This window comes from Protopterus annectens, chromosome 2.part1 (genome assembly GCF_019279795.1).
Source record: "Protopterus annectens isolate FY-2018-M chromosome 2.part1, PAN1.0, whole genome shotgun sequence".
Taxonomy (NCBI): domain Eukaryota; kingdom Metazoa; phylum Chordata; order Ceratodontiformes; family Protopteridae; genus Protopterus; species Protopterus annectens.
Window position 1 is genome coordinate 907,415,360 of NC_056729.1, and position 18,801 is coordinate 907,434,160.

An 18,801-nucleotide genomic window follows, 5' to 3' on the forward strand; every position below is an offset into this window, starting at 1 on the left:
TTTAAAGAGTGTTACATTACCAACGGCTGTTACTTGATTAATACTTCTATCAACACAAATCTTATAATGACGATAAGTGCAGTTAATGCAACTTCTATCAACACAAATCTTATAATGACGATAAGTGCAATTAATGCAGAAGTTATAGTACCCCACTATAGACACATAGCCGTTATTACTTATGTATTTTTAACTGCATTAATGCTTCCTTAAGAAAGTTATCAGCCTTGCAGTTACACACACGCATTTATTTCAGAATTTTGTCAAGTTAACCCTTGCTTTACAAGCCAAAACCTTGTATTAGAAACAAGCATATTTCTTTTGCATTGCATAATTTCATTATTGCTTTGGGAAAAGACTATTTAAAAAAGCAATTTACAGGAAAATGTGATCCTCTGTACTTAATAGCCTTTCTTCATTGTTAACAACAGTTACTTGTTTGACAGTTTTATAACACATCTCCTCTGTTATATGTGAGATAGCTCCATAAGTTGCATTTGCTATCAACTTTGTAACTTTTCATGTTGCCTTAGTGGCACCATACCAGTGAAAAATTCAGTTTCTGAAATAACACCATTTCCTATGTCCAGCTGTTTTTAATTTTTTTTTAATATTATGAACCTCCCTCTTTTCCTGGTGATTTTTTTACCATGTCTTCTGGTAGTGTGTGAGTAATTTTCATTATTGGAACTGCACACTATATGTAACAGAATTTCTTCTCTTTCATTTCTTCCTTAAAAGAAGTATTATATGTTAACTCCCATGCTGTTTTTATTTTACATGACCATAGATCTTATGAAAACGGAGTATCCCTTTTTCTATTTTCATCAGCTGTAAATGTTTTTTATGGCTGATTGTTTTACAACTCTATTTTTATAAGAGTCTTTAAACATAAAACCTGTATGTGTAACCTCTACAGAGACTGCATATAATGGCATTTTTCCCTCTGTGAGGAATGTGGCTAAAAACCCAACAATTTGACTTGTCAAATGCCTTTGCAAACAAATTTTGCATGTCCAAAAATATATTGAAATCAGGTATCCGATCACGATGTCCCTGTTCTCATGATCTATTATATCTGAGTATCTCTCCCCCTTTTTTCTTTGCAACTGTTTTATTTGCATTGCCTTGTATGTACATTTTTATTGCCTTGTTCTGTCCATAGATTGCTATTATAGAAACAAATTTAAACTTTTGTAAGACTGTTAACAGACTGTTACTGTACTGATACTGTTTGACTGCTATTAACTTACACTGATTTTTATGAACCAACATGGTGTGCTGCTTTTGCTTGGATTTTTATTAATGACTCTGTACTTTACTACCTGTATGTATTGCTGTGTATTATTACCCGGATGGCAGTTACACCAGTTTGACTAATTATTTTTTTGTTGTACTAGTTTGTTTATAAGACTGTTTGCTGTTGAAACTATGACATTACAGGCACTGTTTTTCCCCAATATTGATTCTGTTTGCTGTATGCATAAGCTAGCTGCCTTTGGAGACATACTGTACTTTTAATGTGGGGGGTGGGGTTGACCCTCTCTTGTTACTATAGAACCTTTTGCCATTTAGGATTTTTCAGACATAGATGTGGATTTGCATAACCAACATTTGATTGCATTGTTTAGTTTTGCATATACCGTTTGCATTACTGTAAATGTATTTACTATATTTGTATTAACTTTAACTTTACACCGTATTTGTATTAACTTTACTTTGTGTCTGTATGGCTGTAGGTTATTGTCCTGGCTTATTAAACCAGTAAAGTAATATTTATTTTTTTTTTGTCTTTTTCTGTCCCCTTTGTTTAATTAATTAACATTGAGTTTTGTATACTAACATTGTATTTCATTGCTTTAAAAGATCCCTGTGCTTTGCTGCCAACTGATAACTTGTGTTTTGTTAATTTATTGCTTTAATGCCTATCCCCTGCCATGATGTGGGTTTTCTGTGTACTTTATTTTTTATGTATCCCTCTGTGTTTGTTCCTGTGACTGATTGTTCCTTAATGTATTTTCTTTATCTTGATTTCTGTCCCTATTTTTGGGTTTTGAAGAAGCACTATTATCTGCATAGATACCTTTTGTATTTGACTTTCTTTCCATTTTTTGTAATATGGACAATCCTGTTTAGTGTGGCCTATTTTCTTACTAGTAAAACATATCACCTGTTTTTCTGAACTTTGTTGTGTATCTGTCTGTAACCCTGGTGGAGCAGAAGCTGCTCATGTTCCCCCTGTGTTTGCTTTATATCAGACCATGTATTGCATCTTCTTCCTTTCACAACGTAGTCTACAAGCTGTTTTTGTACATTTCCTATGTGCATCTGCAATACTGCATACTTTTTTGTAAACTATCTAGCACTCTGGCTTAATTTTTGAGTCTGTATCTGTCTGTCAGGCAGAAACTGATTTTAAAGCTGCATTTACATTTTGCAGAATGTCATTAACTGTGTGACGGAATTGCTGCAACATAACATTTTGCCCGACCAAAACATTATTTTGTTTTTTTCTTTCATGCTATTTAGACTGTCTATAAAACAGTTATGTGAGTCTAGACACTCACTTGTTTTAGCTGCTTGCTTTGCTTTGACATCTGCCAAAGCATTTACTGTAGCCTTTTCTGTATTATATTTTTTATGTGCTTTGATTTTGAAAACACTAAACTTTCCCTGTAAATCATTTTGGGAATCAGTGCCCATCACTCTTGTACTGGAGCATGTTTTAGGGGTTTGCCAACATTGTCGATGAATCCCCCTCTGACACAAACTGGCATGTGTAAATGCAAAAAAAAAAAAAACTTTTAAATAAAACATTATTTGAAGTAGACCACACAGTGTATTTCAACCATTGTTTAAATGCCAAAATATTGAAACAAAATTATTTTTTTGTCTTGCCACTGAGGCAGAGTCTGTAATAAACAAGACTATTGATATATATCAGCAGGAGAAATAACTGTCATTTGTGCCGAACCCTGCCCAATGTCAATTAGTATATTTTGTACCCCTTGTAAACATTGCTGGGTTTTTTCTGTCTTGTGAGATTAACTTCTGTAGTTTGTGCCCTTAGTAAATGTTGTTGGGCTCTATCTGATTGTTACGTTAAACCAAAAATGTCATTATGTAAAGTCTGAATGCTATGCGGAGTCTGTTCCTTTAAATGGCGTTATTCCAGCAGCAGCAGCATGAAAGCCATTGGTTACTTTGCTTGTAACCAAGACCAGCTTTAAAACAAGGCCAGGTTGCTTAAGCATGCCTTTCCTAGCTGTCTTCCCTTGCTTTCTGGAATTCATGATTATGAATGGTTCAGGACTATGCGGAAATTACTATTAACCCTCCACACACACCACACACACACACACACACACACACACACACACACACACACACACACACACACACACACACACAAAATCATTAGCATTTGTGGAAGTTTATAACCAAACTTCATTGTAATGCATAGAAGATGGCATGTTTCTGGTGTTACAGTATGGAGTTAGGTTTGTCATGTAAACTTCTGAAAATATGGTATCAATTTGTACTGTTAGAAGAAATTTTATGACTCAAAAGAAAATGCCACCTGTGACCTGCCCAGATTTATTATTGTCTCTCCTTTTCTCTCACTTTGTCTCTGTTTTTGGTCATCAGTTCAAAATTAACTGCTATGTTGTTTAAAAGTCTTAAGCAGAGACCCATTCTTGTTTTTAAAAGAAGCACCCTAATCTAAGTCAGTAAAGCAGCTCTTGGTTTGTGTATCTCTTAAGAGTTGGTTTACCCTTTGAAAGTCTAAGTCAAGGACTGTAATTGTATAGTTTCCATTACAAACCCCTAGTGTGAGTCAATAATAAAAATTGACATTTTTATATAGCTGTTAGTAAGGGATGTGGTTGTTTTGTGTCCCTGATATCACTGATATTACTTAGGGGCTCCCAATGCAGTTTTCCCTTTATCACCAAAGTCAAACTCTCCATTTGCATTTTTATTTATGCCCATATTCCGGACAAAAATGGCATTCTGCTTCTGTCTTGCATTTCTTTGTTTAGAGCCTTTAATCAGAAGCTGCTAAATAAGTGTAGCAAGCTGTGGTATAAAATGGTTATAGCATGCATTAATCAAGGGCTTTTATAATTTCCCAGCAGCTGCCCATAAAAACAATGACAGAAACACAGTTTTCAGCGCACACAACACAATAGGTATGGTGTAACGTAGCTTTAAATCTTATCACGGAGCTTTACAAAGTGAAAGTACTGCGGTGGGCTAAACTTTTCCTGTAAATAGAAGTGTGTGAGAAAATGTGTACTTAGTTTTCCTAATAAGATAAATATGTAAATTAAGGTTATACCCTGACCCTGATATTTGTGACAGTAGGCATATTAAAGCAATTAGTTCCTTACTGAAAGCTAAGAGATTTATCAGAGGAATGTCATAGTAACAGATTGTAAATGACATATAGCTTAATGAACCAGACAGTGTTGCAATGATTCTGAAGGTGACCTTTTTACAGCTGAGGAGAACAAATCTGAGGAGGCAGTTGGAGAAGATAGGTTGGATCAACTTGGCTTGAGCTCCACATGCTACAACACCAGAGGCTCTGACACAACGTGACTCAAAAGGATGCCTGTCAGTTTTTGTGCCAGCATACGACACTGATAAAGTGAACTTGGAATCAAGTGTTAAGTAAAGCGTGTTGTAAACATATATGTGTATGTGTGTGTGTATATATATATATATATATATATATATATATATATATATATATATATATATATATATAGATGATTAGATAGTACTTCATTGCACATCACACTGAGCTGTCCAAGAGTTTGGACGTCCAGTTTACTAATATCTCAACACTTAGTCACTAAAATGTGGACAGCTGTGCATTTCAAAATATGTCGAGTAACCCTGAAGTATGTGGAACAATCAGTAGATAAACTCTTCTAGGAAGTTCACAAGTATTTTTTCTTTAGCAAAACATTTCAGCACTAAATATGTGACAGTAGAACAGAAAATTAGGAACCTTTCTTCAGGTACAATTGAAAAACTAGTAGCCTCACAACAGTGAACCATATTAATAAGAAATACCCTCTGTGGCTCAGTGTTAGCTTGTACTAAGCTGCAATACAAATGCAGACTCACAAAATATAAGTGTGTTTTGAATCCATTGAAGTCTGCATGGTAGTATTTTTGAATGATCATGTCTGTCAACCTGACACTGTAGTCACATCAGGGTGCTTTGAATTACAAGACTAAGCAAATGACCAAGAAAGTTTTATTTATTTAAAAAACACAAACAAATAAAGGCAACTGTTGGCACTGCAGTTTTCAAACTTTTTTCTTGCACTTTGTGCATTGTAACTGGATCAGTGCATGACGTTCACCAGCGGTGCACAGCTGAGCCTTATATAAACTCAGCATTGCAGTACATTGCCTCACTCATCTCATTAGCCAAGCGTTAACAATCCTCCACTGAGGCTCCTCCTGTTTTTTATGGGGACCGCTAGTGTTCTGTGTCAGTATCACCCATTTATCTCTGTGTTTGTTCAAAATCCTTACAGTATTTAAGTGCAGGACGTTCTGAATTTGTCTATAAATGTCTTGTCAGGTTTTTGTGTCTTTCTTTTTTTAATTTTATTAGTAATATATTCACTTGTTTAAACACTGACTTTTAAGCTTTTGGTAAAATTATAACATTATTCCCTATGAAAGGTTACACAACAGGTATCTCAACTCCTTCTTTCCAAAGCTTTAATAAAGCATGGTTATTGGAGAGCTCTGCCACCCCATTGCCCCTTACTTTGTTATTGTAACCCCCAGATCACTGCACTTCAGGGAAGAAGTGATGATCAACACAAGGGAGTGCTGTATGACTCTTTCTTTGGTAGGCTACAATCCCAGAGAACATCAGAAAGACTAAACACTTGGACACAAACAAATCGCTCTTGTACGGAGTGAATAATCACACTTGATAAGATACTGCCTTGAGCTATTAAGTGTGAGTAACTGTGATGCAAGCCATCATACTGAGCGGTTGAATGTAACACATGGAGAAGTTCTCTGTGATGATTCAGCTTAGACATCCCAGTATTTGGATGAGATCTGGCTGGAAATGCTGAAGGTTTGGCTGTCTTAATTAAACACACATTGCAGTGTTGTGGAAATGGCAAGGTCATTACTTTTGGATTTCACCCCCCCCCCCCCATGTTATACAAGTACTTTGATTACCCCTGAAATAGGCAGAAGGCCTAGTGGGACTAAAGCGGTCAAAAAATAAACATAATTTTCAAGTTTAAATTGTTCAGTTTCACCGGTTGATTAATTTATACATAATATGAATACAAACAATGATTCTTTTGTGAAGAAAGGCTTTGAGCAATGTGTACCCTTTTAAGTAGCTCTGTAGTGATATTTCTACAAATATATTGTTAGCAGTTGCAAACATAAAGCTGTTGTGCTATATGAGCAAGGTATTTGGTATAAACTGCATAGTATCTACTTCATTTTCTGGTCTCTTTCACTACCCCTTTCCCAACACACACACAAACACAGCTGCTGCCCCCCTTCTTAGTCATACTCAACTGTTGTTATTGTCTGTTGCTTTTTTGATTTCTTCCTTCTGTTTTGGTATGGTCTGTTGTTCATGACTTAATAACTACTGACAAGATATGATTTGTAATACACTAAATAGTTATGTATTATTTATTCATCACTCTTTCTCTTCCTGGTGCTAATGTTTTCTGAAAACATTTTTCCTCTCCTCTCATTGCCATTTTAGCTATTTCACCCCAAAGCACCTCAGGCTTTATCTGCCAAGAGGCGTTGTGTTCTGCTTTTAAATTTTTGATTGTCCAATACTTCCAAATGCCATTGTGTATGCGCTAGTCTGTGTTTTGAAAGTTTCTAGCATGTAGAACCCTTTCCAGAAGATAAGCGATATCTGAAAATATTTGTAGGTCTTTTGTAATCTGCTCTGTGCTCCTCGTAAAGTGTGTTGCACTTTTTACGTCTCTTTCTCAAATGGAGTCATAGACACTCTTTGTATAAGCAAGGAGGAAGTGGGAGGGAAGTGGATTTTACTTGTTTTGTGTGCAGTCTTCCTGCTTTATATGCAGGGGTTGTACTGGTGTACTTTATCACAAAATGTAATAAAGCACACTGTAATAAAAAGTAACAGTAGCAGGGTCTCAGCAGGAAGTTAATGAAATACAGAGAGATCCTTATTTTTGAAGGCATCTTGTCTGTGAAGTGGTTGTGGCAGTGTAATTACCTCATCTAACCTCAAATGGTTATGTTTCTATGTGTACATGATGCACTGATCGGCAGAGAGATTGCAGAGAATTGCAGTGGGAAGTGGATAGTGGTTATCAAGCTATTAGGAGTTTCAAAGAAAGACAGGAACTGTACAACAGAAATGTTATTGAAACTTAGTGTATAAAAAGATGTGTAGACTGAAGTCCACACAACGTAGAAAGGAGTGTGGGTCAGCTACAGCAATTAAATGATGAGTAGCGTGAGCACGTCGTGAGACAAAGTTATTGTAGTATTGTAGTTAAGAGTTGTTGGTCAGGAATAATGCCAAGTGCAAAATAAGTTTTAAATTACCTTTATATGAAATGTAAGCAGAAGCCTAGACAATTCCCTGTTTAATGGCAGGTGAGTTCTGATCCTCACAGGACTCCTTTTTGATTCTTACAAATTTGCAGAAACACGTGCTTGCTTTCACCTTTCTTGGATGCAGTTACTGCATCTCAGAAATGGTAGCTACATCTGTATCGACTGATGTAAACCGTCTGTCCCTCTCAAGTTTGTATGTCTGTCTCTGCAGCTGGCAGCTGTGTTCCTGTCTACCCAAGACTACAGAGTTCATGCTGGCTGGACTTCTTGCCCTCACCCCATCCTGTATTTTTGTCACTTAAGGCTCCATTCTGCAGAATGGAAGAAGGCCTGAGATAGTCATAGCCTAATCAAAGCTTATCCCAGGTTTAGTGGTGAAATTTGATGGGGCACATTTTATTTGAGTTTCCTCCATCTGTCATTTAGCCTCCATTTTAAGTATAACCCTGAAACTGTAGTACCATTCCCGTCACAGTCTTATAATTAGGGTGAATGATTTTTATTGCTGTTCTTAGTCTGAATTTATTAATTATTACCTTATTGTAATTAATATTTTGCACTTTGTTAGCATTTGTTTGGCTTTAGAAAATGATTTATGGTGCTATTTTATTTTTTCTAAACAGCAGGAATGCCATTATAAAATGCGTACATGCCCAGTATGGTTAGTGTATATATGTACTTGAACTGTTTTATTTATTTATTTATTTGTTTGTTTGTATTTTGTGGTTTCTATATTCTTTATTTTATATTTTATCAAACTTTCTTGCAATTCTTTTTTTTTCCATTGCATTATGCAGTTTTACTGTAACTAGGACCATCCAAATTGATAAATGTATTCTGTGTCTTTCTTATTTAATTATTTCATATTAATAAAACATTTCTTGTTTTTTTTTTCACTCAGCAATCCTGTACAAAGGAAATGGAGAGAATCAGTTTATTTCACAGCAACCTCCAGTAATAAGTAGCATTATGGGAAATGGACGCAGACGCAGTATCTCCTGCCCAAGCTGCAATGGTCAGGCTGATGGAAACAAACTGCTTGCCCCTGCAGCATTGACAAGCGGCATTGATGGTAGTCTCTATGTTGGTGACTTTAACTATGTGAGAAGAATATTTCCATCAGGCAATGTAACCAGTGTTCTAGAACTAAGGTAGGTCAAAACTTACAGCCTCTCAGTTCAGGGGAGATGTCTCAGTAACAGCTAATTACAAACAACATGCAGTATATAGGCTGTAGAGAACACTAAATCTGTTGTATATTGAATGAACACTGTATTTGCAAACTTAAATTCCATGTTCTGTTTAACATCCAGTCTACAGCCCTGCCCTAGACTGGTCTGCAGAGTAAGTTTTAGATTAACAAAGCAGTCACTGAAAACACTTTACATGCATTGTTCACTAATATTTCTAGGAACTGCATTAAAATGATGTAACTGTTTGAAGAATACAGGAATGAAAATGCTGTGTTGCTGTCTTTGAGAAAGCTGGCCATCAAACCTGTCATAGCACTTTTGCAAATGGGCACCAAATTAGTCCTCCAGAGAAGTTCTCTCATTCTTGTTTTGAACACAGCTGGCTGGCAAGTTTTTATTTTTAACTACACAAATTAGCATATAGTAGTATAAAAGCAAATTCTTGTGTCCTTTGAAGAAAGGAGTTTAGTTGGACCGCCAGAGAGTTGTGATCAGTAACTGCTGCTACTTATTTGATCTTCACAAATTTTAATCCATCATTTTAATGATCATATTAGAACCCTCACATAAATTTTATAATGTTTATATATTATCAAGTCTCTGCATGCCACAAAAGGATGTTTTAAATTCAGTATTCATATCAGGTCTTTATCTTTAAATTCTTCCTGTGGAATTTCTCCAGGGAAGTTAGAAACATTTGCAAATGATGTTAAGTTTACTTTATAACTCTGCAGGTGCTATTTAATTAGGTCCTGATTTTCTATCCCAGTATAGTTATACAATACTGACAAAATTAATATTCTTAAAATCTGACGGGCACGTTTGCAAGTTTTACCTTGATATTGTGGTTGCATGAAGTGGACCGCATTTAAGAGATCTCATCCCAGTTACAGACTGTCATAGTTGCAAAATAAATAAAAATAAAACATAAAAGTTTTAAGTTTTAAATTACAGAATGCAAAGAGAAAATATACATATACTTTTAAACTGGGTTGCTGTTGTTAAATAGTGGGTAGTAAAGTTTAATCCTTAAAAAACTGCATATACAAATCTAATTTTTTGTATCCTGGAAGGAAAATAAAAGAAATAAAACTACATACTGATTTGTTTTATTGAATTTTATCTACAAGTGTCTAAATTATTGAGCCAAAAAAGAAAAACAGCTTATGAATTATGAAATCTTGTGCAAAAAGTCTGGATAAATGCTGATCTGCAAATTGCAATTCAGAAAGAAGCAACAAACGGGCACCTTATAAAAAAATGATTAGGTAGGTCAGCATCCTGTGCTAACCACTGGCCTGCATGTTGCATAAACAGCAGGCAAGAACTGTGCAAAACATGAATGCCTTTCGATGAGAGAAGTTTTACTTTAAAATTTCAGCATATGACTGATTCAGAAATGAATCCAAACTGAAAACAGTTGTCAGCCAAAACATCTTCTATCCTTCATAGTATAAACAGCAATTAGCTAAAAGAGGAGAAAGAACATAGTAAGGATGTGCGTATGCACACACACACACACACACACACGCACACACACACACGCACACACGCACACACACACACGCGCGCACACACACACACACACACACACACACACACACACACACACACACACACACCCACACCCAGACACACACACACACACACACACACACACACACACACACACACACACACACACACACACACACACACACACACACACAATCACTTGCACACTAACTAAATAAAGAGGTAAATAATAAACTGTGCAGTTAAAAACAAGTGACTGAATAGTAGTAAACAAGTAAGCTTCTCTTTCCCTCTCTTTTAAGTGCCATTCTCACAGTATCAGTACTTTTAGTAAAAGGGATGAAACTCGTTTTTATTAAGTGGTCTGCTAGCGTATTCATTGCTGGTTACCACAGAATGTAATGAATCTTCTCAAACTAAGTTAGATCTTACGCTTCTCATCTCCATGTTTTTTTTTTAAACATGTTTAATGGACTTGTAGCATGTAACAGATGACCATAGATGCAATGGAAAGCATGTGTTTTCTGTGGGCTTTGTCTGAGTATTCTTTTTTCCCTTCTACATCCATAAGATATGCTGGATGAGAGGCTACACTAAATTTTCCATAAATGTCATGCTTTTACTGTTTCATTGTAGCCTGAGTCATGGCTGCAAATTAATCAAGAAAGAGCAGTTCATTTATCCAGTTAAAAAAACAGCAACAAATGTGTCCTGCATGCATTACTCAAACAGAGTTCGAAAAATAAGATCATGATTAAAACTAATAAATAAATATTCAGGTCCTTCTGCTAAAGAAGGAGAGTCTCCTGCTAATGTACTACAAACAGATCTCCAAATTACTTTTGAATGGCAACAGGTCGATGAAATTTGCTTTGTTCTCCCATCTACACAGTGAAGTATCCACAAAAAAAAAACTTTCATCTGGTAGATTTTCAAGTGATTCATTTGTTAACACAACTCATTTTAAAGTGGCCTCTTCATCAAGGTGATATAATCAGATTCATTTCATTTAGTATCAGTTTTTGAAACACTGCTTCATGGATGTTCATTGTATCAGTATGATTTATGCTAGATGGTAATTTGCAAACATCAGTCATAACACCAGATTTGTTTTACTTGATATTTTAAATGTCCAAACTATTTTTGACCTCAGTTGAGCAGTCTGTGAGTCAGTGGGAGGGCTTATGCTGGATGAACTATTGAAAGCTACATGGACAAGAGGGTTTTAACACAGTTTTCCTACTACATATATTAGGAATCATGTTATGAAGTGACTTCCATGCAAGTTATGCAAAAACACATGTTTTTCCTGCACAGTGGTTGGAAAGTATTTGAGTCCCTCTCCCAAGATAAAATCATCAAATATGGGAGGGAAGCAGTCCTCTTATCTCACTTTTTGCAATTAGCCTTCCAGAATAATGAAACCTGATTGGTAGCACCTCAGAATCATTGAGCCATTGTTCTACATAAAGCCCAATAAAATAACAGGAACAAACAAAACGTGACTCCTTATGTGCTGAAATCATGACACTATTAAGCTTCTTATTACCCCCTGCCCCTGTATTCCTGTAAGTAAACTAGCACACCTAACCACCACATGCTGACAGTGATTTTGTCAGCTGTCAAATGTCATGCTTTGGCATTTCATAGGTTCACAGGTTCATAGTTATATACAAGGCTAATGACCACCAGGGCCCTTTTTTTAATCCTAGTTGTGGAATCCAAACCAAATGTGTCACTATGTATTATGGGTGTTTATTAGGAGAGGGCGTGTTAGCTAGGAAGTTACTAGAAGTTATGTGGGGGGTGTATTAGTTTGGTCATTGCTGTCTGCCTCTGTCTATCAGAGACATGGGGACCAGACCTGGGGTGAATTTCTGAGCTGTATCTCAGGATGCATTGTATACCAGGCATAGATCGCCTCTCAATAACTTGTAGGAGACAGAGTATAGAGACAGAGCTTTAAGGCGATCCATGTAGGACAATGTGTTTATACTGTGCATTCTCCTGGTAAGGAACCTCTGTGTGCATTTCAATTGTTGTATATGTTTGGTCAGGTACGTGCAGAAGAGGGCATTATACTTTCAATGACGGGTCTGATAAGAGACAGTTAAAGTGGCACTATGACTTCCTTAGATGTAGATGCCATATCTTATTTTTAAGTTGGGTGACATAGAATGATTTGTCTTACTGCATTCACCACATGTTGTTCAAAGGCCAGACTACTGTCTACATATGCTCCCAGATTCCTGGTTACTGGGTCACCTCTTAGGGGTGTTTTATCGATGGATTAATTATCTTGAGTGGTAGTTTTTCCAGAAGGCACTATAATGCATTTCTTGGCATTGAGTTTTTGTCCAGAGGGTGTACACTCCTTAGTTTTGTCATCCTTTGGATGTAATGAGATGTTAAACCAAAGTCTCAGCTGCTTGAGTTGGTGATAGCTCAGGTGAACGTAAAAGATCCCTTGGCACCTATTGAAAACAGTAGGAGTTCTTTATTAATTATAAACAACTTAAATACATTGTTTACAATCAGTGGTACACAGCAGAGGTAGATCCAAATCGTAGTTTAATGTAAAGAATAAAACACAGATGAGCATTTTCGCATATAGCTTCTTCAGATCAGAAAACAGAGTAAAGCACTAGCTACTTATAGTTCAAATTCAGTAGTGCATTCAATCAATGAAAGAGGCATTTTCAGGTTGCTAGGTACTTAGAACTAATAATTAATCACCAGCACTTCTTAAAGTCAACCTGGAAATAATATACTTTAAGGCAAGATAAAAACACCAGTGCATATGTGTGCACATAAACATATGCAAAACATATAAAGCTTAATATATGTAAAAGCTATAATGTCTATAGTGTTAAAAATAATAGTGATATTAAAAATATGTATGATGCAAAACTGTGAATGAAATGACTATGGACTATCTCTGTGTATATGTATATATCTCTCATGTCTCTAGAGATTAAATATTCAAATATCAGTAAAAACAATGTGCATAGCTTAATGTATGGTAACTAAATAATGTATAGACTCACATCACAATAAACTTCACTGTACATTGTAGTTAACACTCAAATGCAACAAATTTATAGGTAATTTGGTCTAAGACACCAAAGACTATTGAATTTGAACTGTAAGTAGCTAGTGCTTTACTCTGTTTTTTGATCTGAAGAACCTATATGTGAAAGCACTCTTCTGTGTTTTATTCTTTACATTAAACTATGAATTGGATCTACCTCTGCTGTGTGCCACTGGTTGTATTTCTCATTTTTACTTCTTGACTTTGCTTTTGCACACCAGTGGTTCTTTTTTCCCCAACATCGTTTGTTTTTGGATTTACATTGTTTACAATATGTACGACATCTACATTGTTTACAATTCTTTACATTTTACATTTACAAATTAATACAGTTTCATATACTTCAGTTATTTCCCCCACTAATTTTTCCACAACCAAAAACGTATCTTCTTCAACATTTTAGATAATACCCATGTCCCATTAAATTTTTATCTCATTTAGTCTTTTATTCTATATTGCTCACAGAACATAAAATATATTTTTAACAATTTCTATCACCTTTTTTCTGCTTTCATAATATCCATATTCTATCTTATTCATATTCATATATTCTGTACATTTAAAATCTTCCAATATCTTATTTTTAAACAAATTTCCCCACAATTCTCTCACTCTCAAACAATTAAAAATAAACATGTTCAGTTGTTTCCACTTCCCCTCGATAATTACATACCCTTTCTTGAATTCTTTGGTAAGGCATATTTGCTTTAACTAGTAGTTTACTTATTGTTAATCTCTAGATAAAGTATTTGCATTCATAATTCATCTTACTCCACAGATGACTTATTTTAATTGCAGTTCTTTTTTGACTTTCCAAATACTTCCAAGGATGAATATAATGTTCGCTCATTAAATGCACATACCATTCTTTTCTGGGGTTTTTTCAGCATTATCTATGTTCAATTTCCACAATAGAATTTTATTCTGATATTCTTCTATATCGTCATTTACATTATTCTTCCATCTTTTTTCCCAAAGTTATTCTTTCCCAAACATATTTATATTTAATTCTCATTATAACATTTACTAAATTCCTGTTTTCTTCTTTTAGTTCTACCAAGGATTATTAAAGATTCAAACAAGCTGTATAAGTAATAGGGTTGATTATCCCTAATCCTTTCTTTTTCCTTAACATATAAAATTCCTCTTGTAACAGAATTCAGTCTCAAACCCCATGTAAATGAAAATATAGTCAACAATATATATTTTTCAAACTTAGTTGTAATCATATATACACTTGCTGTGTATGCCATTGGGTCTACCTGAAAACATCAAAAGCCCACGATATCGAAGACCAAATTGTTGAGATGAAAGCATTGAAACCTCACTTTAGCGAATGACCAGATCGGCAAATCCATTCCCACTGTAAGTAACCTGTTGGCCAACAAGGTGGACTTTGCCCTTTTACCAACTGTAGTGCAATCTTGGAGTTGGCATATTTATTTAGGGGGTGTGATGGGCATAGCCCGCAACCTGGGTGGGTTGAGGATGGTACGGTTTCATTTTCGTTAGTTCTGGCATGAGTGGTTACTTAACCTGAGAATGGATTTGCTGATCCGGTCATTCATTGAAGTGAGGTTTTGAGGCTTTCGTCTTGATGATTTGGTCTTCGACATTGTGGGCTTTCGATGCTTTGAAGTAGACCCATGCCATCTTACCTAAAAGATTAGAATTTAATAAATATACTTTCTTCTTATATGATAATCTGTATGATTTCCAAAATATGCTTATTTCTCTTAATTTTTGTATAATTTCCTCCCATTGTCTTTCTCTCTTCATATTTGTTAAAAATGTTATTCCCAACATATCTATCTCTTCATCACTAAATTGAATACCTTCTAGATTGCTCACAAACCCAATTACTTTACTTTTGTCCTTATTAAACATAAAACAAGTATATTTAAATATCTATTCAATTTTCTAATTCCCTGTTCTATACATTCCTTATTCTTAGTAACTAGAACTATATAATCTACATAAGTAAGAATTATAAGAATATATACTGCTTCTATCATCTTATACCTTGCTATTTTTAATTCTTTATTCATTTTATTAACAGTCACATTAATAACTAATGTAAATAAAATGCTGCTTGCCGGACAACCCTGCTTTATTCTACATTAAATGTTTATTTCTTCACTTATCCATCCGTTTAATATTATCGTTGCATTATTATTCTCATACACTGACATAATTATATTTATTATTTTCTTGCTTATATTCTAGCATCTCAATACATTCCATAACTCATATTGTATTCTGTTGAATGCTTTACTCAATATCCTGCGATAACGTTCAGTTTTTCCTTTTTATTTATAATATCATCTATTACTTCTCGTAGTATCCATAATAAATCTTGACATCCTTTCCTTTTTTCAAAAATATGCATTCAAGTAATTTATCCAAATTCTTTCTTAATCCTTTTCCCATTATTCTCATAAATATTTTATAATCTGTAATATTTAACACTATTAATCTTCAATTTTTATATCCTATTTTTTCTCCTTTTTTCTAAATAAATTTTATAACTCCCATACATATGTCCTTTTTAACTATCCCTTTTCCTAACCACTCATTCCATAATTCCACAAAATATACTTTTTGACAGTTTCCATATTATAATACATATAATATTCAATTCCATCTATTCCTGTAGCTTTTTCCATATTTAGTTATTTTAAAATTTAATTAAGCTGTTCCACATTTATGTTTTTTCCAAAATTTCATTGTCTTTTTACTTATTTTTTTAATTTCCCATATCATCTTCTTTTTTATTTCTCTCTCTTCTTAAATGTATTTTTATATGTTCATTATTACTTCAAATATTTCTTCCTGTGTATTTTATCCTTTCTACTTTATTTTTTCAGTTCACTTATTACCCTCTCATTTTTGTCTCACTATCTTGTTCAAATGTGGAGCTACTTCTTCTTTTACCCTTGTAAGAAATTCCTTTGTTTATATAATATTCTTTTCATCTTGTACTGATTTGTTTCATATATCTTTCTTCCTTTTCATAAAAGTTCATATTATTTTTAAACACCTTTCTAAATACTTCCTGACTTGATAACGTGTATTTCTGATTATATGAACAATTTTGCCATTTTCCATTTTCAAAATTACCCCACAATTCCATCCCCAGTCAATAAGCTTCTTTCATCATAATTTTTTTTTAATAGAGATAATCTCTTTACATACACTTTTTAAATAATTAAATGCTTCTTTATCAACTTCAGTTTGAAATTGTACAGCGATCCTTTTTTTGTCGGTACTACATAAGAGTTCCAGGGATTGGATGTACTGTCCAGTCTTGAATAATATGTCACAATAAGTTTCTCTATTAAGATGAATAAATGCTCTTACCTCTTTAGGCGAAGTTCCCAAAGCTGCAGTTACTATATTCCATGCCTTGTATCTCTCAAGTTCCTTCTCTTCTTTGCTGCTAAGTCGAACAATGAATTTCTTTTTCACCATCTCTTTTTTTCCTTCTCTGACTTCTACTTGCTGCTTTCCTTCCTTTACCATTTTTTGCATATGATTCCCCACAATCTCTTTCACCTCTTCTTCCTGTATTTTATCCATGATTTTGCCCCAGGATGATGCTACTTCACTTTCTGAGTCACTCTGACTGATAATTTCCTTTAGGTTTACATCCTGCAACCCTCCCAATTAAAGGGTTGTAATTGTACGTTCTGATTTCATACTATTGAACAAACCCTTTTGGAACAAGTATTCTGAATTCAGTAAAGTTTTGGTAACCTTCACTTCACTGTTCTTCTTCACCCCATTCTTGTCCTCTGCTTCCACTAACTTCTCTGATCCTCTGACCATAGTTTCTCCAACAGATTGGTAGCCACTACGTTCTCCGAAACATCTTCTTCCACTTGCTTCTTTGTAATCTCCTCACAATTGATTTCTACATCCATCTTTCATCCAGCTTCTCTGAACTGCCTATGCACTTGGAACATAGGCCAGAAGCACAATACTGAAATAAGTCCCTGTATGGTATCAAGCAGGAGAAATTCCGTGATGCTCTGGCCAAATTTCCCCTAGTAATATAAATACCACCTCAGGTCTTCCCCTGAAAATAGGCAAACAATCTTGTGAGACTAACAGAGCCAACAAAGAAAACTAAATAGCTGTCAAATTACAAAATGCCAACATTAAAAATAGATTGGCTAACAGTTTTTGTGTTTCCAAGCAACACAAACATACAACTATTTTTTTCCCTTTTATGTTTTATATGTGTCTTACTTCTTCATTGCTATAAAATGCAATGCAGAATATCAAAATTGGCATGGACCCACCCACCCACGCAGCAACTCCAAAGTAGTACAGTTTGGGTATCGTGCCCATCACCACTTAATAGCACAGGACTAGGATCATGTGTTTTCCATCCCATTAAATGCAAAGCAAAGTCTTACAGCTCTGTACCACACCGAAAAGTATTACAATGCCAAGTATTTCTGTTCAGAATTATTTTAAAGTGGTGTATGTTACTTTTCTGTTGCTGTGCAGTGCAGTACAGAATGTCTCAGCTCTTCTCAGAAGTGTACAGTTCTGGTATTTCAACATGGCAGTTATTATCACAGAATAGTAGTATGTTGCTAAAATGTGTGTGGATCATCTGATTAAATGCAAAGCAGACTATCACACCACCAGGCAGGTAAGTCAGACTAGTAATGGAATGTCAAGTATTGATTTCTGAGATTTCTTAAAAACAGACATAAACAGACACAGACAAATACATGCTTATGAACGTGCATGAGCACACACACACACACACACACACACACACACACACACACACACACACACACACACACACACACACACACACACAATATTATTCTTAATATCTTTCCCCAAAGTAATAAAAAAGTCAACATGCATATTTTTGAAGAATTATCTCACATAACCAGATGTTGTGCCAGCTTTTGACATAGCAGACGATGTTCTAGGTGTCATATGTATTCTGTAACGTATAAATTGCATGTGAGCAGATTTTAATGCAAAGCCATGTTATGGAGCAGCATTGTTAAACAATTAAACCAGTGTAAATTCTTAAAGAATTTCATGTTCAGAAAAACAGTCTCAAATGAACAACTCTCTCTAAAAACAGCCAGCTTTAGACTGACAGCATGCTACTAATACAAGGTATACAAGTCTGGTTTATTTTAGCACATATACATCAAATACTTTCAAATAATTCACATTCCTGCTGTAATGTTCACATAGTTGTCTGAGGACTCCAGTGCATTTGTTTCCTTCAGCCAAGTCTTTTCCCCACCAAGACACGATTATACTGACATAAATCATTTATTGAACTGACATAGAGTTTTGGCTAGACTGCAAAAGTATCATTCTGTCTCATCCATGGAAAATGTAAGC

At 34.9% G+C, this 18,801-nt stretch overlaps 1 protein-coding gene across 11 annotated transcripts in view; it reads left to right on the forward strand.

Moving 5' to 3' along the window:
* TENM3 (teneurin transmembrane protein 3) overlaps window positions 1–18,801 on the forward strand; it is a 3,803,041-nt gene that overhangs the window by 3,511,317 nt on the left and 272,923 nt on the right. For all 11 annotated transcript variants that reach the window (XM_044062527.1, XM_044062530.1, XM_044062531.1 and 8 more), the window contains one exon: window positions 8,516–8,765. In XM_044062527.1, coding sequence (XP_043918462.1) covers window positions 8,516–8,765 — 250 coding nt within the window. The remainder of the gene's footprint in view (window positions 1–8,515; window positions 8,766–18,801) is intronic.